Raw genomic sequence first — 27464 nt, 5'->3', positions numbered from 1 at the left:
TGAATAACAGTTGTAATATTACTGTATATTATTTGCGAGTCATTATTGTATTCACACCTTATTAGTAAATCATTCTGTTACCTGTTAATTAATTAACTATTGTAAGTGTTAATATCTGTTACTAAAAAGTCATGAACTATGGCCAACATGATCAGAGATAGTAATTTCTTAGTTTACAACAGTGTAACAAAAATATTGCGACTGTATTTTATGATGATATGCTATATGACTGCTGTTGTATATAACTATGATATTCTATTATATCAATTAATTATAATTGTGATTTAATGGTTTTTGTTTACAATCTTAATTAATTTTGATTATATTATTAACATTTTAGATTTTAAATCATTTTTATGAGTATTAAATTGCTTGTTAGTTACTGTTAGTTTTATTTCCTTTCATACTTATTGCAATCTAATAAATACATAGATTTTTTTTTCTCATTATGAATTTCAAACCTACTTGAAATATAGTTATTTCAGTGAAAGTTTTCAATACTTTATTATAATTAATTCTTATTATTATGATCCATTAATTATTATACATACACTACAATTTCTTCCCTTTTTTACCCAAATACCCTAGGAGCTGTATTTATAATTTGGGTGAGTCAAAATTATGTTACCACTTAAATGGTAGAAATGTTCAAGGTGATCAAATATGATAAATCATTTGCATGATGATCTCAACCTGTTCACCATCATGCTCAGCACATAAAAACCAGTGATTAACAGTAGCAACATTAAACAATAGAAGCTAATTTATGACAAAAGTTTGATAACCATAAACAAGCACAAACAATAAATGCTAATTGTCGACAAAAATTCAATATCATACATGTTTAATAAGTATGTATTGTTTCCCATAAAAGAGGTTACATTTATTTGCTGCTTTACACTATTTGCTAAAGTTTTTCTCATGACTGATGCATATAAAGCATCTGAGATATTAGCAGCTATAGATAGAGATGCTTTCACTTAGAGTAATGATAGCCATCATTCAACCAATTTACTGTGGTAAACAGAGTGAAGTTGTAGCTTGTAGAACTGACATCACCAGTATTGTATGTTAATACAAAAAAAGTATATTTGGCTTAATGAAGAAGACATTTTAATCTACACTTTCCTGAGTAATCCTGGCATGGTAGTTAGTTATTTTTCATCATGCCTATGTTATCTTTGTAATTGATTTAAGTCTCTCATATCAGGTTGCCTACAATAGTTTAAGTTATGCACAGGCCCTGTGTAATTTCCAACTTATTATTTCAGGAATAGGAAAATATGAAAATGAATTTCAAAAATATATATGCTGCAGATTTTGTTATATAATTATTACAGTATATCCTACAGCCTTATTATTAGCATAATGGATCCTAGGCAGGATTGTAAACTATCTCAGTCGACCTTCGTGGGTGGATCATCCTTTTTCACTACTCACCCATTTCCTTATTCTTGATCCCTTCATCACTATTATTGGTTGAATAGGTGTAGATCTGACTCAATTAGGTTCCCTGTGCTGCGGATGCAAGGACCTATAGAGTAAGTGTATCTTTGGAAGAGAGAACTCTTTCCTGTTTGATGGTTGCACAATATGCCTAATGAGTTGGGTTTCCTAATCTCTCATCACAATATGCAAGACGAGTAATAGTATAACAATAGTTAATATGAGAGATAGTTGATAAAGTTGAAGTAACAGATAATTTATTAGAAATTATCATGAAAATATGAACTATTATAATTAAAATAAATTTAAAGAAAATTTAATAATTAATAAATGAAAATAGGTAATTTAGGTATTATTTAATTATTAAAAAAAAATAGTCAAATTAGTCATACTCATTTCATTAACATTGTATTTTTGTTGGTTGGTATTACATTAGGATTAAAACTGAAGAATCTCAATAAAGGCATTTGGCTACAAATTTATCTATATGTCTCTTTACGTGGAATTTAAGTTTAGTTAATTCTCCTTACTTGACAAGAATTGTAAACATAGTTACATAATCTTAGTAGGCCCTAGTAGTTTCCAACATTTTCTTCCATTTGACTACATGAAATGCCTTCAGTAAATCTATGAAACAGAGACATATTCCTCTTTTTAAACATCTTCTCCAACCTTCTTCCTAAGTAGCCCAGTACATCTCTGGTTCTTACCCCTTTCTTGAAGCCAAACTGTTCCTTTCCTACATTATCTTGCCAAGTAGATTTTATAACCTAATCGGTGATAAAACTTTCAATAAAATAACATAAGATATCTTTTGAAGATTGTTATCCACATAACAATCATCTTGGTTTAATTTATGACTGTAACATTCCCCAATTTGATTTTTGGGAAGTACAGGTGTATTATTACTGTGGTTTTCTTGATTTAATGATAGTGCTTGGAGTTTAAGTACAAAAAAAAATAAAGGTGACAATTGTGCATATCAACAGGGCATGTTCATGTTCCAATATGGCATAGCTGGTATGTCAGTTTAGATAGATTGGGCTGCTGGACAAGGTGGATTAATTAATAGGGAACAGATTGTAGAAATCTCACTTTAAAGGGTAGAGATGTAGAGATCTCGCTTTATGTTTATTATCAAAAGTTTTTTTGTTTGGTTACGTTAAAGTAAACAGAAAGCAGAACCTCTGTTGTTCAGTTTGGCAGATTTGGTATCAAAGATTATCCTTCATCTACATGTTGCCAAAAAAAATTGATAAAATTAATCTTAAAAATTATCTAAAAAAATGTTTTACAATAAAAATAGCTTTTCCTGTTGGAACTTTTAACTGTTTCTCAAAAAAAAAAAAAATGAATCATAAAAAAGATCATTTATGTTGACTTAAAGAAATTACAAAAGGTACTATCGAGTTGAGCGTGGCAGCACATGATAGTTAAAATCCCCCTCTACATATCTGCGATAATGCGTTGAAATCCGTTTACCTGTTTGTTTTCAGTAGCAAGTAAAATAGAGTCGAGTACGGCCAATATGTCAACACGTTAAAGCAGCGCGCAATGATCAAATTTTTAACAGCAGAAAGTGTGAATCTTACGAATATTTTTCATCGTTTAAAAGCGGTTTACGGCAGTGAAAATGTTGACAGGATTACTATGAATAGGTGGGAATTGAAATTTCGCATATGTGAAGCTGGTAAAGCGACAATTGAGAACGCACCTCACAGCGAACGACCAGTTTCTGTGACTGGCGAGAAACATCGAAAGGAAGTGGACGATTTGCTCAAAGTGACTGGCGAATCACCCAAGACGCATCGGTATTTAGTTAGGTATATCTAAAGAACGAGTAGTGCACATTTTCGAGCAATTGGGTTACCGTAAAATCTGTACACGATTGGTACCGCGCAAACTTTCTGATGGCTCTCCGTAATCTGAAAGTTTGAGCCTATTTCGCATCCGCCATATTTGACGGATTTGGCTCCGTGCGACTTCCACATCTTTCCTCATTACAAGAGGGATCTCAAAGGTAATCATTACATCACCGACGATGAGGCGAAGGAAGCTGTGGCCGCTTGGATCCGAGAAAGACAGCCAGAAATTTTCAGTGACGGAATGCAAAACTTTTCACACGTTGGGAAAAATGTATAGGTGTAAACGGGGATTATATTGAAAAAGAAATGCTACATTTTGTAGCTAAGGTATTGTACTTTTATTTATTTCAATATCACTTTTATTCCCATGCAACGCATACATGTGCAAAATTTATCAGCAGAGCCTCGTATTTAATACAATAGAATTATAAAAATTATGTGAATCAATAAATTTAAATACTGTACCTACTAATTTATTATTTATAAATGTAACTACAGTGTATCTGCAGATTAAAAAAAAGACAAAAAAACAGAAAAAGATTTCATTATTCTTTGAAAAAGCCTCGGGGATGAAACACAATTAAAGTAAGATATTTTAAATGTTTAGTAAAATGTAACTTTTATTCCGAAAATTATGTATACTATAACAAGAGAAATGTTATTCAGTCAAAGATACTGTTATTTTTTTAAATTCCGTGATACTTTTCAGATATATATATTCCAATATTGCAGTTTTGGAATAAACTCTTTTTTTTAGAATAGCATTGGGGCTTACTCAGTATTGGTTCCTTTAAATTTGTTAACACAGTATTAACTACTTTTTTTGTTCTAATGCAGAACATTATGCTATTTATAGATATTTTTCTTAAAACTAAATGCTAAAAGTGCAGATCATGGACCTTATAAATCTTAAATCACAAGCAAGATTAATTTTTTTAAATGCTTATTTACTCACTAAGACATATACTGGTATATTAATGAATAAAAAATAAGTAATTTGTTATCAAACTGCTCAATCTATCCAGTGATAAACAAGCTATTTAAAATGTCATTACAAATCACTTCAGATTATGTATTATGTTATTACTGTTTTAAGAATAAAAGTAATTTTTCTAAACATCAAATAAAGTAGTCTAAAAATAAATTGATATTATAATTTAATCTAATAACAATTACAACAAAGTTAAATTTTGATATTTTTAATGTTAAAATATACGAGGGATATTTCTAAAGTAAAGACCGCTGGGAAATCTGTCTGCTTAAGGTTGGCGAACCTGTGTCGTTCATGGCTACGTTATTAACGTACACACTGCATTGTTGTCTGTAAGTTGTCGCGTTGCATTATCTTTGATTACGTGTGAGTTATTACGTTATAAAGTGAATAGAAAAATCAATGTTGTCGCCGACTGTGAAACACGTGTAGTCATACGTTTTTTAAACCATCAAAACGTTAAGCCGGCTGAAATTCATAGGCAGTTGGCTGCTGTGTACAGTGATAATGTAATGAATAAAAGAAACGTCCGAAAATGGTGTGAAAAGTTTAGAAATAACAGAATTAATGTGCACGATGAAGAACGTTCGGGGAGGCCCTCTATAATCACCGAAGATTTGTTAAAAACGTGTCGATGATGAAATCAGAAAAGATCGTCGCCCAACGATTTCTGACCTGGCCCTTCTTTTTCCTGATGTTTCAAGAGCTGTTATCGGTCGCATTGTTCATGACCATTTAGGCTTCAGAAAGTTTTGTGCACGTTGGGTGCCGCACGTCTTAAGGGAACGTCACAAAATAAAACCCGGAATGGGATCTGCTTTGGAATTTTTGATGCGCTACCCAGAACAAATGTGATGAGTTCCTTAATTTAATTGTTACCGGCGATGAAACATAGATTTCATGTCACACACACCAGAGAAAAAAAACGACACTCAAGTGAATAGCGTCATCCCCAATCACAAACCAGACCAACAAAGGTCAAGCCACACCCATTTGGACGCAAACTGATTGCCACAGTCTTTTGGGATCGGTTTGGCATACTGCTGATTGATTTCATACCACGTGGAACGATTATAAATGCAGAAGCCTACTGCGAAACTCTACGTAAGTTACGGCGCGCCATTCAAAATCCCGACGTGGGCGGCTGACCGACGGTGTCGTCCTGCTGCACGATAACGCACGTCCACATGTTACGAGTCCGACATGTGATTTACTGAGAATATTTGGATGGGAAATTTACGATCACCCGCCAAATAGTCCGGACATAGCTCCTTCTGATTACCATTTGTTTAGAGAATTGAAAGAATTTTTGAGTGGTAAGCAATTCGCGGGTGACGATGAACTTAAAAATGCTTTTAATCAGCGGCTAAATGGATTGGCGGCAGAAGAATACGACGAGGGTATATTTAAGCTGGTGTATCGCTACGATAAAAATTCATGTGGCGATTATATAGAGAAGTAATATAAGGTATGTAGTTTAAGAAAAAAAATATATTTATAAATGTTTTCACAATTAAGCGGTCTTTACTTTAGAGATAACCTCTCATAAATTTCAGATTTTTGAAATGAAGAAATCTTAATGAAATAATTTACCCAATGACATAAGATTTGAACCAGTTTCTTCATTAAACATAAGTGATCATAATTAAAGTAATTAAACTTTTGGAGTGCAAGAAATTGAGCAATATCAAGTCAAAATAGGTAGCTGCTGGTATCAGGTAACTACTATGTGATGAGAGGAATAACCAGGATTGGTAGGGTAGATGAGGTGAGGGACAGGTATGAACTTCAATCACTAATTGGTTTTTAAAATTCTACAGTTAAATAACTGAAAAAAATGAATGCCAAAGCTCTAAATTTATAAATTATCTTTTTTAAAATTCTATTTGTTTTACAGTTTCATAGCAGTCATATAAAATCAGGTAATGGTTGTCTTTTGGTCCCTATTTTTAAAGGCTATAACATCTACAGTTATCAGATTATCCAAGAGTAATACGATACAGCAAAACTTTCAATAACTGTATGTTTGTTAAAAAATAACATTAATAATGTTAATCCAATTATATATAAATTAATGATTTTCTCTTTTCCAGTTAAATGTATTATTATTATATAATATAATTATATTATTTAATAATTTAATTTTAGATATTCTATTTTATCTGTTATTCTTTAATTATTTTATTTTTTTATTTTTTTTTTTTTAGAAAATGTTAGCATCATTGGTACAGATGATGTCACAGCATGTTTGATATTTGTTCTACGAAGTACAAGTCAGTATATTTTTATTTATTATTATCTTTTATCATTTATTAACTTATTTATTGATATAAGTTTTTTCTAATAACATTTTTTTTAATGTGATGATAATTTACTAAAAATTAATTGCTTTTTTCCTTACAAATGACAGATGTGTGTATTTTTTTTATGTTATCTTAGCAGAGTGTTGCCATATTTTTGGTCAGTTGAGATATGTGTATAATTATTGATATATATATATATTTATTTTTTTTTAATAATATTTTCTAGCCAGAATGTAAACTGAGTTGTAAATCAGTCTTGTCCAGTCTCAGTAAGATCTTTTCTAAGACAATGATCTGAACAAAATTATCATTATTAGCAAAACATTTAGGTTTAATCATTGCATAATGATCATTTTAAATGATCTAAGTAAAAATTCAGTAACTGAACCCAGTAACCAAATGATATTACTTGTTTCATTTATGTAAAAGGTTATTTACTTGCATGTATTTTAATATCCATAAATCAGCTGTTTAGTAATGTTGCTATCCACTTGCAACAATCAGTAATTCAGTGGTAAGTTTACTATACTTCTGCACAAGTTTGGTGCAGTAGTTATTTAAATTCATTGAGAGATTTTAAAAATCATTAACTTAATCATTCTAGTCTAATATTAAGGTTGATTGCTTGCGCTAGTATCATGAATATAAATATTTTAGTCACATTCATCTTAAGAATTCATTTGAGATACTGTCAATAATTTACTGCCTCTTATTAATGTTGCTCTACATAGTGGAGGGTAGCATTTCAGCCTTTTTTACTGAAAAGTTCTGGAATTCTATATTCCGATAGATATTCTTCAGGTTTATATCTAAATTAATCATATAAAAAAAATTATATTTGTTTTTTTTTTGTTATAGACCAAATTATGTTGTCAGTACTCAATATTATTTTTCACAATAATGCAATTTTAAAATAGGAAATTAATTTTTCTTATGTACATTAACTACTACATAAGCACCGATGTCATGAATTTAAAGGAATATTTCACCAAATACTGTTGAAATTCAGTGAGAGATCTACAAAAAAAATAATAATAAGTGATAAAAAGAAATAAATAATTGTGCCCAGCGTTGTTTAATTTTGATGATCTGACTGGTACTGGTTAATGAAATGTTGTAGCTTTGGCCATATGGCACTTTAATTACTTCACCTGACTTCTGTTGCTTGTAGTGTTTTTTTTTGTTTTTTTTTATGTTAGTTGTAGATTTTAATGAGGTAAAATTGATTTCATTAACAAGAAAAAACTTAATGATTGCATTGAAAAGTCCTAAAATCTGAGCTTGTCATCATTATTAAATACATATCATGTCTGCATTTATCCCATCTTTTAGTAAAACCTTTTAGTAAATTAAAATATTTAATCTATCCATTACATTTATGTATTACAAACATGCAATATTTTCTGTAAAAATGGTATTTTATTGCCAAAAAATTATAATATTCACTTACTTCAAACCTGATAACAGAATCATTTTTGTATTATGCAGCAAAATACTTTGGTCTGTAAAAATGACATATTCTTCAGTTTTTTATTTTGAAATTACATAATCTAAAAGATCTTCGTACCAATTTATTTAAAAATAAAAATATTCTCTGTTACAATATTAATTTTTTAATGAACAGATTAAATAATATTGTTTAATTTATTTATTTTATCTATTAATTTTTTAACCGACTTCAAAAAAGGAAGTTATGTATTTAACCCGTATATACCTTATTTTATGTTTGCGCATACCTTTTTTCCTTTTAATCCAAATGAAATAAATCTTATTGTAATCGACACAACCACTTTTTGCGGTGGTATCATGATTTAAAAAAAATTAAAATCATCAAAAATCAAGATATCTCGTCTTAAACATTTCAGATCTAATATACATTATATAATATACAGCATTGGTAGGGAGGTAGGAATCTTATACTTTTATATACGTGCATTACATTACATATCTAATGTCGACGCCTTTTTTTTTTTAAATAATTATTTTAATTCTAAATAGGTATCCTTAAATTTTGCATTCTCATTTAAAATGTACTTAACAAACTATGTTATAAATACATATATGTTATGTGTTCTAAATACATATTAGCCCACTCGGCTGGGTTAGTGGTTAACTTGACGCAAATCACTTGTTTAACAGCTGATTTTTTAATTCAAAAGTTCTGAGGTTCAAATCCTGGTACACATTGGTTAATTTGTATGGATTTTAATGGTGGATACCATTTTAATTTTAGATGGTGGATACCGATGTACTTTTGTGGTTGGGTTTCAATTAATTACACGGAATGGTTAGCTTAAATATGTACAAGACTACACCTCATTTACATGTCATTCATATCATCCTCATCTCATTAGGCATTGGTGAGGGAAGTTGCTTATTTTTCAATAATTGAACAGATTGCAACATAGGTATTGAGAAAATAAAAAAGTATTAAAATTAAATAAATTAATATTTTCATCATTAATTTAATTTAATTCTTGGATTAGTTTTATTTGTTTAGTATCTGGATGTGTTGCTTACTGTTAGTTTATATAATTTTTTTGTCTTATAGTCTGTAGCCACTTCTCTGTTTTATTAATTAATTATGTACTTTATAGCACTATTCGGATTAAATTTTTTCTAGTATTTTCCTTAAGCTCCAGGCAAATTTTAAGTCAGTTAACTTTAGTTATTCAGGGAGTAATGCAATACTATTTATTTTTAATGTACTTGTAATTCTACTTCATTAAATCCCAGAAAAATCTTTGTCAGGATATATGCAGTGAGTGGCAGAAGGGAGTGTGTCAAAGGAGATGAAGATCACAGTTAAAGGAAGAAAGAATAGTAGGACATGATTGGAGAATTTTTTGGAGTGCATGAAGATTTTGTGTGCATAAAACTGGTGGGTGACTGAAGAATTGGAAGAGTGCTGGTATATTGCACCTAGGATTTATAAAGCTGGAGAGAAAAAGAAAAATTTAAAAAAAAATATATAAGCATATAATATTATGAAATACCTGATCTGATAATAAAAATAAGATAATTAACTTCATAAATAAATTAGTCTGTTAAAGAATTATTGCCATGATTGGTAATCGTAAGTGTAACTTATAGATTTGAGCTGTATACAGTAATAAATAATATTAACAGATCTATATGACTCAGTGATTTAGTTTATTTCGATTGAATATTGGGTTATATTGTTTTTGTTGTAGTACAGCAATATTGTACATGATTTTTCTTAACTCAAGTATAGCATTGGGCTTAAAAAAAATTTATTTTTACAATTAAAGTTTTTATTTCTTTGTCATATATTTAAAAAAAGGAAAATATTAAACAACTTAATAAATGGAAATTAACATAAGAAATTATGTTAATTCTTATTATCAGAGTATCAGATGAAATCAGTTCGTGATCAGGAGGATTTTTTACTGTGAGCTGTTGTCACATATTTTCTGGTTTACACTAAGTAAGCGCTTGTAAAGTTCATGAAGGACTGTGATAGGTGTCTATTGATCAAAAATAATTGTAACAAATGAAGAAAAGGAAGATATGATGGGATTTTAATTTAAGTGCTTTAATGCTGTTACTAACATGAAAATTCTGAAGTTCTAATAATCATATACTGCATTTGTTTGAATAAAAAATTGGTATTATTTACTACAATTAAATAGATTTGATGTTTACAAATTTTTGCAGATTGTATTAATTTACAAAAGTACTAGATGTTTTAGTAATTTCTAAAAGACATTTATATAGAGAAAAATATAGAAAACATGTTTTTAATTCTTTTTTGTAATCATTAATTTTAGTGGCCCACTAATCTACAGATTTAGTACATGTAAAAAATGTATATTCTTGTTTTGCCAAATTTTTTTCTAAAGTATTAAGTAAAATATTTTTGTTCCTTAGATAGAGTTTTCGTATTACTGTTTATTTATATGAGTACAAGTTCATTGACCCTTTAAAATGCTAATTCTATGTCAATAATAGTAACAATAGTCTAGATTTTATTTTATCAATTAACTGATTATAATCGTATCACAACTAGTAATAATTTGATTTTAGTATTTATTATTCGTATTTACATTTATTTTTAATCCATTCAAATACTAGGTGTACTATGATTCAATGATTTCTATTTTATGTGAATGATTTCAAATAAAAATAGATTTAGCAAATTTTTTCCATATTTTTCAAAACTTAACCTATTGCCCTTAAAATATTTGTATGATTTTAGTCCTAAAAATATCTTATAAAAGTTCTAATATATAAAGAATAACACACACATATGTCCAGAGTAAGTTAAGTAAGAATGATAAATTTGTGTTACCTTTGCCAAAATTGGAACTGTATAGACATTTTATTCATTTATGGCTCTGTAGGTGCACCATTTGTTGCCTAATAATAAACAGGAATCAAGAATCTCTGTTATTTATATGGTTATTAGAAATCAATGAAATTGAAAAGTTATTATTCTAATTACTGAAGAAATTGTTAAGAGAAATTACTACTTTAGGATTGCAATATTTATAGATTGTTATTGTTATTTTAAGTCGCTGGTGGTGGTATATTTCTGTTTCACTTTATAAAATGTTATACTAACCCTCGACATGGATTTCTCTACAGAGGGTACCTAAATTTTTATACAATTTACACATTTTACATTTTATTGGAGAAATTATTGAATTTTCTTTTTATTATTACTATTATTAAAATAAAATATGTACTTACTTCTTAATACAAGCTTCCAGAGCACTCTCCGATAGCTCGATGTCTTCTATAAACCTCTACCAACTTCCAATATCTTGTCTGTCAAAATCTGTTTTAAACTCTGAGTGAATCGCAGTCATATAAGTCTTTAGCCTATCTCTTGCAGAGTTATTTGATTTACAATAAAGGAGGATGTGTTCAATGGTTTCATATTCTTTGTCACAAGCCAAACAGTGAGGAAACTCCACTAAGTGAAACCTATTCAGATAGGCCTGGTTGACAATGTGACCAGTTCTCAGTGATGCTTCAGAAGGCTTTCTCTGAAACTTAAAAAGGGAACATCCTGAAGTACTGACCCTCCACCACTCTATCCAGGTATCCACAATTTCCTTCTAACTTCCCACAGACACTCACTAAGAGATGTTTATCTCTGGGGGGCAGGTTAAAATTTTGCTGCATGGCTGGCCAGGCGATCAGATCTTTCATTGCAGGAACACCACAGTGACTAGATATCCACTGGAAGATGATATTTTTTCCATATAACCTCCCTAGTATTTTATGAATTTCCTCAGTAGGAAATGGAATCTTGTTGGCCTCTGTTTTTGCATTATTTGTAGGGCTAATCTGGAGTCAGTAAAAAATGCAGATATCACTCAAGGGTATGGTGTGAATGTAAGTAAGTGCACCATTAATTGCGAACAGTTCAGCATCAGTACTACAGGTAAATCCTGATGGTATCACAAATTCTGTGTCAGCTGTTTGTTCATAGATGGCAGCTCCAGCTCCCTTATTACCTTCGACTGATCCATCTGTGAAAATCCAGTGGAATCCATAATATTGCATGCTGATGTACTCCAAGGTTGTCTGTAAGAGGAACTCTGGAATTTCTTTGTCTTTTTTTTAAATTCCAGGGATGATTAGTTCAATATTAATGTTGTCAATCAACCATGGAGTAGTGGATATTACCATTGGAAATACCTCTGGTGCACTTTGTGTAGATTGTTGTTCCATGTTTGATATGATACTATTGAAGGAGTTGCAACCAAATTGTTTTTTCTAGATGATGGAGTGGATGGTTTTGCAGGAGAGCCTGAGTCTTTCCCAGGTTTGCAGATAGATATAATTTTTGCGAGTTTCCACCTTTCTGGAAGTTTTCCTGTAAACCATATATTAAAATATTTCAGTAATGCAGTTTGGTATGAATTTGGTATGCAGTTTAATCTGAATCATAGCACTGTGTATTCCATCCTCTCCTGGTGCTGACTCATGCAAATCTGCAAGTGCCGTTTTTAGGTCATTCTCCGTAAAAGGCTGATCCATAGTATCCTTTTGTCTGAAAATATGCTCCATATTGCATGTCAGATAAGGCTTCTCTGGTGTCAAGCTAAACGGCCAAGGAACTGGGCTACCATCTCTTAAGGAGTACATGTTGTTCAGCACCTCAGCAGTTCCTGAGTTCTCTGTTATAACAATGTTGTCTGAGCTCACTAATTTGAATATTGTGTTTTCACATTTTCCTTACAGAGATTTGAATTTTTTCCATACTGTAGTAGATGGTGTGTTACAGTTCATTGAGTTCACAAATATTTTCCAGGACATGCTTTTACCTATCTTAATTGGAAAGACCAATTAAGATAGGTAAAAGCCTATCCTTGTAATTATTTCTAACATAGAAAATCCAGTTAACAGAAATCGTATAGTTCTTCATCCTTTTATTTCACAATAAATATTTTATTTTCTCGATTAATAGATGAGTTGACATCATTTTATTTAAACTTTAAGAAAAGGAGCATTTTTTCAGTATAACCTATTTGTATATTTTTAAAGTTAATTTCTACACATTGGTTCTAACGAAAAACAATGACTTTATTATTTACTTTTTTATTTTGTTGAGGCCTTTGTTAGTGCAGTAAAAAATTTTCTATTTGTGAATTTAGTTAAAGATAATTTTTAAATGAAAAATGTAGATTACTTGAAAGTATTTTTTTGTTGACATTATTTAGTACGGTTCATTATCCAGTTTAAGAACATTTACAAAAAATTTCAAGAAAATTTGTATTAAAATTTTATTTAAAAAATAGTTCTTATTTTTTAATTCCAGAAACTTAGCTCATTGGTATGTAGTATTTAATATTTTTTCTGTCTCCTTTATCATTTCTTACAAGGATTTTTTTTTTTTTTTGTTTTTTGTTTATCCACATTAATAGAAGTTAAAACTAAAACGTAAAAAAAAAAACATTAAAAATATAGTTACTTCCTTAAATCCACTAAAAGTTAAAGATTATTCAGTACTAAGAATTTTTACATTTTAAATTTGCCACCAAAATAAGAATTAGTAAATAGTTTGTAGAAGTTTATTTTTTTTGCAGAAATAAAAATGTCAAAATTTAAAGAAAAGTTGAATTGCATTATTTTTCCTTTTAGTGTGTTTTCAAAGTTTTATTTGTTTTTTTTAGTTTATTTTATAGGGAAGATTGTTTTTGATTGTTAAGTTTTTAAAACTATACTTACTTTATTTATTTTTCTTTACTGAATTTTTTTATTATATTTAATAGTTATTTTATAAAGTATAATATTATTATCATTGAATTACTTTCCCTGTTTACCTTGGAATTATGACAGTAATATATTTAATGTGACAGTTTGGATTATACTGTCATTAAAACAATACATAATACTGCAGTTATTATTATTTTATAATTTTTCAGTTCCTGTTTTAAATTATACAAAATATATGCTGTACATAATAAAATATATTTTATTATGTTGAATATATATTTTTAATAATTATACGTAGGATAAATTAAAATATTATTATGAAAAAAAAAACATTTTTTAAGCCCATTTCTTATAAGTGAATTTTTTTTATTATAGTTCCGGTATAATTATTATTACATTATATCTTTTTTATTTGTATGCAAGGTTGGTAATGTTTGTTATATGTTTGTAATAAACGCTTGTTATTCTTGAACTATAAATATTTACTTGATGATGTGAATTCTTCCATATCCCAATATATATTCAAGATTGTTCCCCTAGAAACCCTGTAGCCATTTTGTATGGCTTTTTATTTTTCAAAGAAAACAGGTTTTGTTCCAAAATTTATTTTAGTTGGTCAGTGCAAAATGTTGATCAGTAATCTACTGTACCAATCTGAAAGTGCCGTTGTCATCCGTATAGATATAAGAATTTCTTTATAAAAAAAAAAGTTGCATTTACAAACTGACCTTATTAACTAATATGAAATTACTGAAGATTTAAATTAGACAAATAATTATAAATTCCTATAGTAACAATTTAAAAATATTCTCATAGTATGTCATCCAGTTTTTTACTCACAGGTAAAAATATATTATGCTTATGATTTGTCTCAGTACTGTTATATAAGGGTGAGACAAAGCAAATAAAATAGTTTTAACTGCAAGTTGAAATCATTGTGCAGTATTTTTCTTTACACTGCTACATTACCAAATAAATCAGGATTCATTGTTGATTAGTTGAGTGCTGAGACCTTTGAATGTTTCATCGTTTTATTGTTTAGTAGTGTTTTCTCAACATCCATGGGACCTAGTGTTTTCTTTTCAAGAGCAATGGAAAAAGATTGTATATTTACACATTAATTGTATTTTACCTCTAAAGAGCACCATAAAATTAAATGTTAAAAATATTACAAAATAATTGTTCCTCCACTTTCAGAAGCTGAGTTTACCATTTTAAAAAGTATCGTGGCTATGATGCACGTAGAGCACTTAGGGTGCAACAGGCATTAATGAGAATTGCTTTATTTGGTAGTAATTATGACAAATAATCATAAGTAAGCCATTTCTAATGGTAAACAGAGTGAAGGTAAAACTTGTAGGGCTGAATATCATTTGTATTTCAGTGAAGTTGATGTAATGATGTTCATCTCAGTGAAAAGACAGTGGTAAACCACTTCACTCATCACTTTCTTTAGTAAGCTTGCCTAACTTGTTGTAGCTATGCTATTTATTTATTTATTTTTTTTTATTTATTTTAATGCAAAAATAACTATGCTATTTTTGGGAGTGACTGGTGTCATGTCAAGTTGCATCGAATGTAATTATGGCATCAAAATATATGACTGTTTTATGAATTTTTTACCTAACTGTCAATGAAACACACATTTTTAAAACTGTATAATTATTTATAAATAATAAACATATGACATCCCTAATATAATACGATTATAGATATAGATGGGTGACATGATTGAGACATAATTGCTCTATGTTTCAACATCATTTTGCTTTTATTAAGTATCTTCATTCATTCTAATTGTACTGATGTTCTTGAGTGATATAATGAGCTTATTTCTTGTTTTAAACAATTCATGTTATCTCAGAAGTACTGTTCTATTTTTCAAATAAGAAGCCCACTAGGAGGATCACAAGACTACATAAAATTTTATATAATTGAAAAAAGGGAACAAACATTGTTGCATATTAAAAGTCGCTAAACGTTTATAAAAATACTAGTAAATATGTGTTCTATAAGTAACTGTAAAATTATACCAACTATGATATTTGTTATCTTAGATTTTTAGATACTTCTGTTTGAGAGTTATTTTTTACATCAATAAACATTCTTAGAGAATTTTAGCTGCTAGTTAATTTATGTAGAGGGTAACTTGAAAGTAAGTGTACCTATCATTATTTTGCTAATTATATAAATATATATTCGTTAATAAATATATTAACTATCATTTATGTACTAGTGGAGCACAGGCTTTTTTTTTTATGTAATGAGGCTTCTTAGGTGATAAATCTGTTATTATTATTAAAGTTTTTTTTTTTAAGATGACTAGGTCACTACTCTTTAGTACTAGCATTTAAATTATATTTTGTATAATTATAATAGAATAGTAATGTTATTTTATAAAAAAATGACATCCTTATGTTATTAAATAATTACAGTAATATTATATACTGTATTGTTACATAATTTAAGGTTTTTTAATGTTATTATAAAGGAATTCGATGAAAATTTGTTGGTCATGAGCTACTGATGATAATACCTGCATCATACAGTGAATTTGTACTCTGTGTGTTTAACTCAATCTATTGTAGGAAGTGGTTTGTTAAACATGGTTTCAGTTTTTTTTAAATTCAGGCATTTTCTTCCTGATGCTTTCCAAATGTTGCAGTATCATCAGGTGATAAGGGATGCAATTTGCCACTTTACTGAGGCAGGATCTGAAATAGTTTAAGATATATTTTATTACAATAATTAATCCATTTATCTTAAATTATCATATTTAATAATACTTTTAATTAATTATATCATCATATTACAGTAGCATTAAATATTAACTATTTTTTTTTATTTTTTTTTTTTTGTAATAAGGTACTGGTGCAGTGGGATTAGCACACTTTGATGGTGTTGGTACTGAGGAAGGTATATTTAATATGGTTCAAAGAATACAAGAATTAGGTGTAGGATATCCTGAAGGAAGATTACAATTACAATTAATTGGTGGATTCTCAGATAGTAGGCATTACAGTGAAGAATTATTTTACAATCTTATGAGTAAGTTAAATAATTGTTTTATAATAAATTGATATATCAGTTTTAAATCAGTTGATATATCAATTAATTTATTTGTATTATCATTTATCATCCAAGAACTCTTTTCTAAATGGGGAAACCTTGTAAATTTTTCCATTTCGCGTCTATATAGAATATTTTTAATTAAAGTATTTAAAAATAATTGTATCATAGACCCTTTGCATCACAATATCTATTCATTTTTATAATTTAGGAAGTTCATTATCTACCTGAAGATAAATTGGTTCCACTAAACTTAAAAAATGCACCACAAATTTTGTAGTAATTAAATAATTATGTTTTTCTAATGAATTAAACTTAATAAAAAGTTATCAGGGGAATTGCTTTAATTAAAGATGCAATGCAGCATATTAAAAAGAGAGAGAGTGTAAGTGAGTGAGTGAGCGAGCACGCGTGCGTGCATATGTGTTTATAATTTGGTCGTAACCAAAATTGTATCCAGCCTTTTTTGGATTCTACATATCAACGTGAACAAAAAACTGTTCTATGAAAACAAAAAAGAGTGATTTCCCCTTTGTTTTCCTTCTCTCTGCCATTTTTTGATTTGAACGAAAAGTCCTTTTCTTTAAAATCACAAGAGAGGACTGCGGAATCATTATAATATTAGGTATGCATCTTTACACCAACTTTATCTAATAAAGAAAAATTACAGTGAAAACATGTTCACAAATTTCAAGATGGTGGCCATAACAATTTTTTAATCTTTTCTATCTCTGTAATCATTAGTTTCATCAAAATACATTCTATTATCTAAAATGTAAAACCTTTAATTTTAACAAAATCATACTTTAAGTTTTTAAAAATTTTTACCTTTAAAATTTTTGTTTTAAAATCTTTAATTAGTCAACAAACAGCAAAGTTATTGCAAAACATTATTGACAATTTTCAGCCCGATTTCATTTCTGTTACTATTAAAAAATTATTGAACTGAAATAACTAAATTAATAGATTTAAGTTATTAAATCTTAGTTAATAATGATTAAATTATGTTAAATTTAGTTGTGTTGTAGTTGTCGTATTAACATGATATTGTAGTATTGTTATTAATTTTAACAAATTATTTTTATTCTACTAAATTTGTTTTATTTTTATTTTCATCATGTTTTTTCTGTTTTTGAAATTGATTATTATTTAAATTGTTTTGATTCATTTTTTCTTTATTTATGATTTGTGTTTTGAAAGTGGCTGTTTAGTCTTATTTTGAAATAGTAGATAGACATGTTTTCTTGTGTGTGGACTGAGGAAAAATCTGTGTATTAAGGAAAATCCAAAAGTCAGTTAGAAGGGTTGGATTATATGAACAACTTGATCATGTGATTGTAGAATTCTTTTGTATCTTAAGTTTTAACAATTCATGCTTTCTAATTATTAACTGGAATAATTTATAGAAACATAAAGCAAAGCTGTGTACATTGCATTTATAGTTATGTAAAAAACATTTGAGTATATAGATTAGAATGGAAAATACACACGCACACATATGCATGCATGCGCATGCTCACACATACACACTCACACAAACAATTGAAATATATATACACTTGTAATAATATGGAAGAAGTGTGTATGAGTATGTGTGAAAAATAGAGAATAATAAAATGTGCTATTCAAAAAGAATGAAAATTAAGAGGTGGTTAATAAGTTTGTAATTCAAATGTTTTATTACAATGTAGATATGATAAGTAATTGGTAAAATCTTTAAAAAATAAGGACAAATCTGGTGATGCATATAGTAAGGCACATAGAATTAGTGAATTTGTTAGGAAATGAAATAAAAAGGAAATGAATTTAAAAAGGAAGATAAAAGATCGTTAAGTTAATGAGTAAGAAGTTACATCTATGGCATCTTGGGGAATAGGATCTGGTAATTAAAGAATGAAAAGTAATAATAATTCCAATGGTCAAACGCATTTTAATTGCATTGGCTCATCTTGATCACTGAAGGTAAAAAATCTGGATGTTGTTGCACTGCTGCTGTGAAAAATAATGATTCTCATTATTTTTAAATTCCTTCAAAAAAGGTGTGATATGTTTTAACATGCCAGTCCATCTTTTCTAATTGAACAAATTAATTGTTTTCATTTTAAAATTATGACTATGTTTTCGTAACAAACAATAATTTATTAAAACTATCATCCATATTAAAGAATTAGTGTGAGCATTTTATCACTAATATTAGAAGTGTTAGTGTTTATTAATAACACTAAAATTTTTGCTGAGAACTTATTCAAAAGAATATAACTTATTTAATTAGTATTTAGTGTGAACAAACAATGTTTACCAGGTAACAGCTGCTCAAGTTAAGTTTCATTGTTCAGTGAACAACACCGGGTGCAGTTTCCCTTTTTAAAATATATTTTAGGCGGCCTTTGACAATTATAAAGCATTATTGAAATAATTATATCAGTTAGGTGAAGTTGCTACTGTTATTTGTATTACTTTTATTGTGATTATTATTTTTTCAGCTGAATTTCACAAACAACCCATAGAATTTGAACTTACGCTTGCTTGCATCGGTGAACTGAATACAACCATAAGGAGTGGACTACAATGCCCTATTATATTTGGTGCAGGTAATATCTAATATTTTAAATATTGTTATTAAACTTTTCTAAAGTCCCAAGTTTAATTATTTGTATGCAAGTGTCTGATAAATAGAGCACTTCAAAGCCAGTCACTGATGTGAAATTTTGTAGCAGTAGAAGTAGTCTCGACTTCAACCTGTACACAACGTACAGGTGTTTAAGTTGAAACATCTTATGTAAGTGATTTTTTTATCACACAGTGTTTGATTAATACAGTTTTTTTATTTTGACTATAAAATTAACAGCTTTTATAGGTTCTCAAAAAGTCTTTTAACCTATCAAGGAGGGGCTTGCTCTAAGGCTTTGTCTGTGATAGTAGTGACTTTATGCTATATGGGGATTATCTCATAATTTGGCCACAAATGTCAATATAAGAATGTGATCTTCATCAGTACAACTTGCAAAAGTAGACCAACTTATGTCATTTTCATTAAAATAACCATCACTAACTTTCAATTAGACTGCACTCAGATCATTACTTGATTGAGTTTTTAAACACCAAAAATACTACCTTCATACAAACAAAACAAAGTCTTGGTTGCAACCATGACAATTTGTCCTACAATTCAGTTTACTCAAAAGTACTCTTGATTTACTTAAAAATCAAGAAACTGATTCACAAATTTAATAACTCTCTAATGAAAATATACCTTATTTCTCTCTGTCCTAGTCCACTTTCGGGAGCGGGGTCAATGTCTACAACTTCCCACACTGCAGCTCCATCACACAGTTCTCTACACATCCATTCCTATCCAAATAGCAAGTATCTCAGTTAACCAGGACTCAGTGTCATTGCACCTATTTTGACCCAGGCAGGCCCGTATCCACCCAGGTTGTTATTTTATCTATACATCTGTAACATTAGACACCCCAGCTATCCTCGGCAGGGCTAAGAATCTAAGGAAGCCAGCAGCTATGTTTCATTCCCTTTCAGTATTCTAATTAACTTGCTGATCAAAAGCATAATTAATCTTTGTAAGCTCCCTAGCTACTTTGGTATGTTCAGCTTTGTATCGTATAAGACGTGGCACACATCATCATTGGCCCTACACTCTGGACATAAGCCTGAATTAATCAAACTAAATCTGGCCAGCCTATCGAAAGCGCCATGTCCAGGCTTTTAACATATAAAAGTAAATTGCCGAATTGAACTTAGAAAATGAAAACAACTGCTGGATTTCTTTTCTTATAAATGTTGTCAGTTTTATAAACACAACTATAAAAGTTCTTGATAGATGATTTTCTAAAACAATTGTTTTATTAATCATCTTTCCTCGTTGAAGTATGTAATATGAATAATTAACTACTAAAACAAAAAGTATAAGAGATTTCCTCTTTAGATATTTATCTAAAACATTTAGATTATTATTTTTTTAAATCTCTGATAAGTTATTGTTACTTTTTTAAATATATGCATGTGATCAATAAACCTGTTTTTAAAGGATGTATTTGTTTCCGCTATATAAATTTACATATATTGTTTGTAGATGAATTATATTGGCCATCTTTGTTTTATATATATATTTTTTTAATAATATATATTTACTTCTTTATGCAATTTCTGTTTTTCTCATTGTGATATCAATGAATGGTGAGAATTATTGTGTACTATAATATTATAGTAAATTATGTGAGCTATGTAATATATACTCCAAACATATAAAATATGTAATATTTTAACATATAAAATGTTATACTCCAAACAGAATAAAAATGTATTTATTTTATTTATCATTAGTGATAAAGGATATGTGGTAAATGTTAGTTTCAATATTATTATTGTTTTTTTTATACTTGTTAATGTCTAAAAAAAATTAATTTTTTCAACATAAATATGTTTTGCCTATGTTATATATATATGTGGGTTAAAAATTACAATAGATTCATAATAATATTTTATGTGTACATACATTGCCATAAATTAATTTGAACTCCAAATTATAGATAAATCTTTCTTATATGATGGGAGATAAAGAAGATCCAATCTAAACTCAGATTGTAAATAATATTCAGACATATATTCTAACATCAGTATTAAATAAAATTAAGTGTTTTTTTTTTAATTAATAGTAATGAATCTGAACATCTTGAAAAATTACATATATATTTTTTTAATTCATAAACTACTAAATGAATTATGAAAATGTTGATGAATAAATTTTGAAAATAGACTGAAGTTAGAAGCACTGAAAAGATAACTGGTATAATAAATTTTATGTTTATTTCACTGTTATTTCTATAATTAGAACAGATTCTATTTATGACAGTTCAATAATAAATTTTTTTCTGCAAATTTAAATTTTGATGAGTTACTTTCAGTAAGTAATTTCCTGATAATTCCATAATATGTTGAAAAATTAATAATGTCTGGTTATAAACTATTTATACTTTTTTGTTTTGTGTTTACGTATTCATAACTGTACATATAAGTTAATATATGTTCTCTTTAATACTAGGCATTAGAATATTAAAAACAATTAATAAATGTGTTTTTCTAGTAATTTATTACATTTTATTTATCTAATTTAAATTTAATCATTACTGAGCACTGATTGCCCTTTTTTTTGTAGGTGTAAATATAAAAACAGGAGAAATATTTCCTGCTTCATTTCCAGATAAAGGTCCTGAACCTGCATTGAGAAATGCTAGAAACTTAACTGGCAGCCAGCAAGTGTGTATTTTTATTATATTATATTTTATTTTTAGATTAAAATAATTAATAGAATAGCTGCATGCAGTTCACTTTTATAAATAAAATAACTTTAATTTAAAATAAAAGTTATAAAAATTTCCCGAGTCTAAGTTAGCTTTTTTTCTATAGCAAATTTCTTCACTGCAGATATATTAGTGCTAAATATTATTACTGTGCCTTTGGATTGCTGCCAGGGTTTGGATTAAGTGCAAAGGATTTTTGTTGTTTGTGATGCGATTGAAGAGTACATGTGATGTAACATTTTTCATTTATTTCGTTGTTTTTATGTGTTTTTGTACCCTTAGAAAACCAAATATAAAAAAAATATATATATTAAAACAATGTGCTAAATGAACAAATAATTAAATCACACATACTCTTCAAACACAAAACAATCAATACAGATCCCTCAAAACCTACCTAACATACCAGTGTCATATCCAATGACATGGCACCATACAAAGATTCAGTGGTGACCTAGTAATAAATGGTTTCATTTACATTATGGGAGAAGTTAAACAAAGTGAGGGGAGATAGCCACATGTCCCTCCATAAGATTTCAGTCTTAGGGAACTTTCCCTTGAATTTCACTTAGCTTGATGATTTTAAAGATTCCATGACACTATTAAGAAACATGGTAGCTCAATATCTAGATCAGGTAACAGTCAAAAACTATGCTGATAAGATTTTGAAGAATAAAGAAAACCAACCATATTGAGATTAGTAGCGATTCATTTAGCTACTATGTTGAAGCAAAAAAAAACCTATAAAGAAAATTCTATGTGGTGGATATTAGGATTTAACTGGATTCATGGTGTAAATGTCAAGTAATCTACCTGTTCATTTTGAGTGAATCCAGACTATTTGCCTCCAGATTTTGAGTCCTGATTTGGGTTCTCCACTAAAAATGAAGGGAAACCTCTTTCAGGAAATTTTTATTTTAACATTGGGGGCCCTCTAGAGGGGATCAATGTTTAAAAATGGCATATTTAATGCTGAAACTACATATAAGAATAGTACTTATCAATATATGTTAGTAGTAAAGGTAATTGAGTTCTGTCGATTCATGCAACTTGAGAAAGATAGAGATACGTGAGATGGAGAAAAAGGGAGTGGGTGAGAAAGAGAGAAAGAGAGAGAAATAAAAATGCACTTGTCTTACTTGGTAGATACTCCATCGCCCAGCCATTTGTAACAAAACTATAAACCACTTGACATATATCAGCTGTTAACCAAATATCGGTTGAGAAAATAACATTTTTTTTAAATTGATATTAATGCCAGATCCAGAAGAGTAAAAATGTTCACAAAAAAACGTTTTTAAAAAATTGCTCTTATAATTTTAATCAAAATCACAAAAGTTTTTTTAGTAACACAATGTTTAATATACATTAAATAATATCGAAAATTAGAATGTTCTTTTAAAAATCATTAGATTTTATTTTATTGCCTAAGTATGAATTAAGTGAAAAGTTGCACGTTTATATATCATAATTTTAGTCACGAAGCTCTAATGAACTTAATTATTTGTTGCACTGTACTGTACTAAGTTAAATAATTTTTATATTAATAATTCATTAACTTCTCTGCAATGAATTGTTAATTAATGTTTGTGTATGAAAAAATCTATTTGAATGTTACTGAAATATGTAATTGTTTAAAATAAAAACTCATGTGTTAATACTGACTTTTATTGTATTTTCTTACAGATATTAGATATATATGACTGTAATTTGGGTTTATTAAGAATTGGACCATTTAATTATGATCCTATGCGTGGTGTTGATTTATGGTTAGAACAACCAGATGAAATTATATTACAACATCTATCAAATACTCCAGATATTGAACCTCCACATTTTGTTATGCAGGTTAGTTAAAGATTTAATTTTACTTTTAAAATGATTTTGTATTTCAATTTATTGTTTAACAAAAAATTTAAAATTGTAAAGTGAGAGGGAAAATATAAATTTTTCATATTTACATACATGGAGAACTATTCATGAGTCTTCTCACGCCTTATATCTCTGTAAATGGTTATGTATGGTGGTGTAAATGGTTATATTAAATAGTCATTGTGATTGCTATTAAAAATATAATGAATGAGATTCTTATTCAAAAGTTATTTTTCAACATAATCTCTTGGATCAGTATTCTTTATAATCATTTAACAAATACCAAAAAAAAAATTGGCTGCGTTAAAGTTTTATGCTGCAGTATCAGTTATATTTGTACCTTCTTTTGATTCATTTCTGTTTTAAATATTGTTGGCCATTTCATAAGCTGTTCTGAGATTTTTGACTTGTTTTATTGGCTTCTTTGTCTAGCCCATTGGGCTGTATTATTCCTCCAAGGTTCTTGAAGCTGTAAGCTCTCTTAATTTTACCATATCTTGTGCTAATATGTTTGAATGAATTTTCTAAGATTTCTATTATGAGCTGTTTTTTTGAAAAATATTCATAGGCCTCTTTTTCAGTCATTTCTTTTAAAGTGTTGATATGTTTTTCGATTGTTTTTAGATCTTCTGCTAGGATTGCGAGATCTTAAGCATCTATCAAGAGACCTAATCTTACTTTTGATCCTAATCTTACTTTTCAATTTTTTTTCTTTGCACTGTTTTATTAACTTTTCTAGTACTACATTAAACAAAATGGATAATAATCCGTTTCCTTGTCTTACTCTTGTTTGGAAACACTTCTGACACGTTTACTTTCAACTTAAAAAACTCCTTTTATGTTTCTTTTTAAAAAATAAATAAATAGCACCCTAATGATTGATATACAAAGGATGAAATTTTGGAGGTCACAGAATTATTCGTCTACTGATTGGACTGTTCAGATGTACCTAATTGCCAGTTGCGCTGATTAACGCAACCATTGATATGAAATGTAGTGTTTATAAAAAAAAAATGTCCCATTCAATTAATGTTAATTTTATTAATCACGTTAGGCTATTCACAAAAAGATTTTATTTTCCACATATTATTTTTAAAATTAATTTTTCCACTTGCTGCCTTATTATAGTTTTCTTTTCCTCTGCATTTAGCGGTTTCACAGAGATCTTTGCTTTGTCAGATTGTATATTTGGAAATTTAATTTAAAAGTATTATAACAAAATTGTAATTGTGGAACAATTTTTTTTAATATATGAATCTTAGATTTATTTATCCAAAAAATTACATTGAAATTGTAAATCGTACGGTAAGAGCTTTAGAGATATCATTTCTTCCACTCAAAAAATAAAAATTTCTGTAATATGAATAAAACTGTTTTTAACAAAATGATACTGATATTAAAAAAATGTAAGAGACTATATTTGTATTATCAAAATTTGTTATTAATTTAGAATTTTGTTTAAAAAAAAAGTACATGTTAAATTTATAGTAGAAAATAGATGTATAATAATAGATAATAAACAATATTTAAGCATTTCATATAATAAGCAAAAATAGAAAAATCTGTTACAGAATTCTTACCGGCCTGATTTCATCTATTAAACAACAAATAATCATGAGAATTGTATTATTTCTGTAAACGTGATATGTATTACATATACCTTCATGAAGATCCGTGATGTAATATTGCACTTATTACTTTGTAAGTGTAACCCTCAATTTTTATCATATCTTTGGGTACACTTTTTATATTATTATTAAATGAACTTTTTTTTATTTCTCCGTCATTTAGTTCTAATTGTAGAATGAAGATTTTACCAATCGAATTTATTTCTGTTTTATGAAATAATCTTTGTTGCCACATTTTCAACACTTTCCTACTGTTTTTTTTTTTTTTAACTTGTAATTTTTTTTCTCATGAAGTGATGAGAATTAAAGAAATTGTTTCATCTTCAGTACTTTCATTTACATAAGAGCATTTAAACAAGCGTGATATATTTTCTTTTAAATTTTATTATTTCAAGTACATTATCAAGTTTATGCACGCTACCTAATATTGTCAAGCGCTGCTACCTAGCAGCACGATTCCTAAGGTCACCTTTAAAAAAAAAAAAAGAAAAAGAATTCGAGTCCCGCGGTTCATCAAATGGAAGAAAAAACCATTGTCTAACAAAATTCGAGGTATTTTTTGTAAGTATTCTTTCATACAAATCTAACTGAATTGAAATATAATGCTTTCATGCTTATTTTTTTATTTTTTCCCCCTGTTTTCATTTCACTTTTAGGTTAGGTCATGTTTAGAACTGTAAACATAGTTCATTGACTTCGCCTTGCCATCCAGTTTTACAGACTCTTACCGGCGAAGTTCTAATGAACTTCGTGATTTACATTTTTAATAAATTATTAGTTTTATACTCTTATGAATAATTTGTTTTCAGTGTTCATGAAAGAATAAAGATTGACTGAAAGAAAGTAATCAATCTTCCTTGATTTTCATATTAATTCATTTTCATGAACTGTGTTAATATAATCTATGTTATTTTACTAACTTTTAAGTTATTCAGGTCATTTCAAATTTTACATTTCACGTTTCCTATAAGCAAAGCTAACATATCAAGGTTAACTGCACACCGACAGTTAATCTTGATTTCATAAATCGTCATTCACTTTCTCCTTTTTTCAGAACTGATTTACCATTCTGCAGTTAAGATCAATTGGAACTGAACACAACACAAAAATGGCAGGAGTTTCAATATTTCTCCCTACTGATCGCAGAGCCTGGACAGTCCCTTGCTGCTGTATCTTTCTATTATCGTGCGGGTTTCATCGGATATTTAGTGCCGGTTATAAAGTTTAAGATTTATTTATGGACGGATTTGGTAATTTGCATTCCTATCCATACGGACCAGCGTGAAATTTATTTACTGGTTCTGACCATGGGAGACTAAGCTTTTAAGCCTAGTAATCCTGGCATGATTCCCCTTCAGTCCATCTGCTGAAGTCCTTTCGGTACCAGCACCTACGGGCTAGCAAGAATTCGCCTACTGGAGCCCTAGTTATTTGGAGGGAGAAATGCGCCCCGTTCTCAGAAGGAAGTCGCATATGCTTACCAAATGAAATTTTGGTCTCTTCGTGGGACGGTGTGGGGTGTTTTCTAGGTTTTAATAAAATTTAATTGTGAAAACGGTCACTTTCACGGCTGAAATTTTCACGCGGTTTCCATTTATAGGTTATGCAATATAGAGGTTCCTAAGCCTGGTTTGTCATTTTTTGACTCTCGTACCGCCTCTTCATGGTGGTTCGTTTAATACGGCATGAGGCCGTTTACTTATACCCTGTAGAGTAGAGTCCTCTCAGCAGATGTCCCGGAGATGGCTGTGTTCAGACAAGGCCGCTCTCCCGAACAGTCA

The 27464-nt window shown here is 28.8% G+C and overlaps 1 protein-coding gene across 7 annotated transcripts in view; it reads left to right on the top strand.

The window, feature by feature from the left end:
- Ntan1 (N-terminal amidohydrolase 1) overlaps positions 1–27464 on the top strand; it is a 338443-nt gene that overhangs the window by 267814 nt on the left and 43165 nt on the right. For all 7 annotated transcript variants that reach the window (XM_075368116.1, XM_075368117.1, XM_075368113.1 and 4 more), the window contains 5 exons: positions 6510–6575; positions 16662–16844; positions 19349–19456; positions 22039–22139; positions 23870–24031. In XM_075368116.1, coding sequence (XP_075224231.1) covers positions 6510–6575; positions 16662–16844; positions 19349–19456; positions 22039–22139; positions 23870–24031 — 620 coding nt within the window. The remainder of the gene's footprint in view (positions 1–6509; positions 6576–16661; positions 16845–19348; positions 19457–22038; positions 22140–23869; positions 24032–27464) is intronic.

Source organism: Lycorma delicatula, chromosome 6 (genome assembly GCF_047948215.1).
Source record: "Lycorma delicatula isolate Av1 chromosome 6, ASM4794821v1, whole genome shotgun sequence".
Taxonomy (NCBI): domain Eukaryota; kingdom Metazoa; phylum Arthropoda; class Insecta; order Hemiptera; family Fulgoridae; genus Lycorma; species Lycorma delicatula.
The sequence above is the reverse complement of the archived record's forward strand: the minus strand, read 5'-3'. Positions and strand labels throughout refer to the sequence as shown.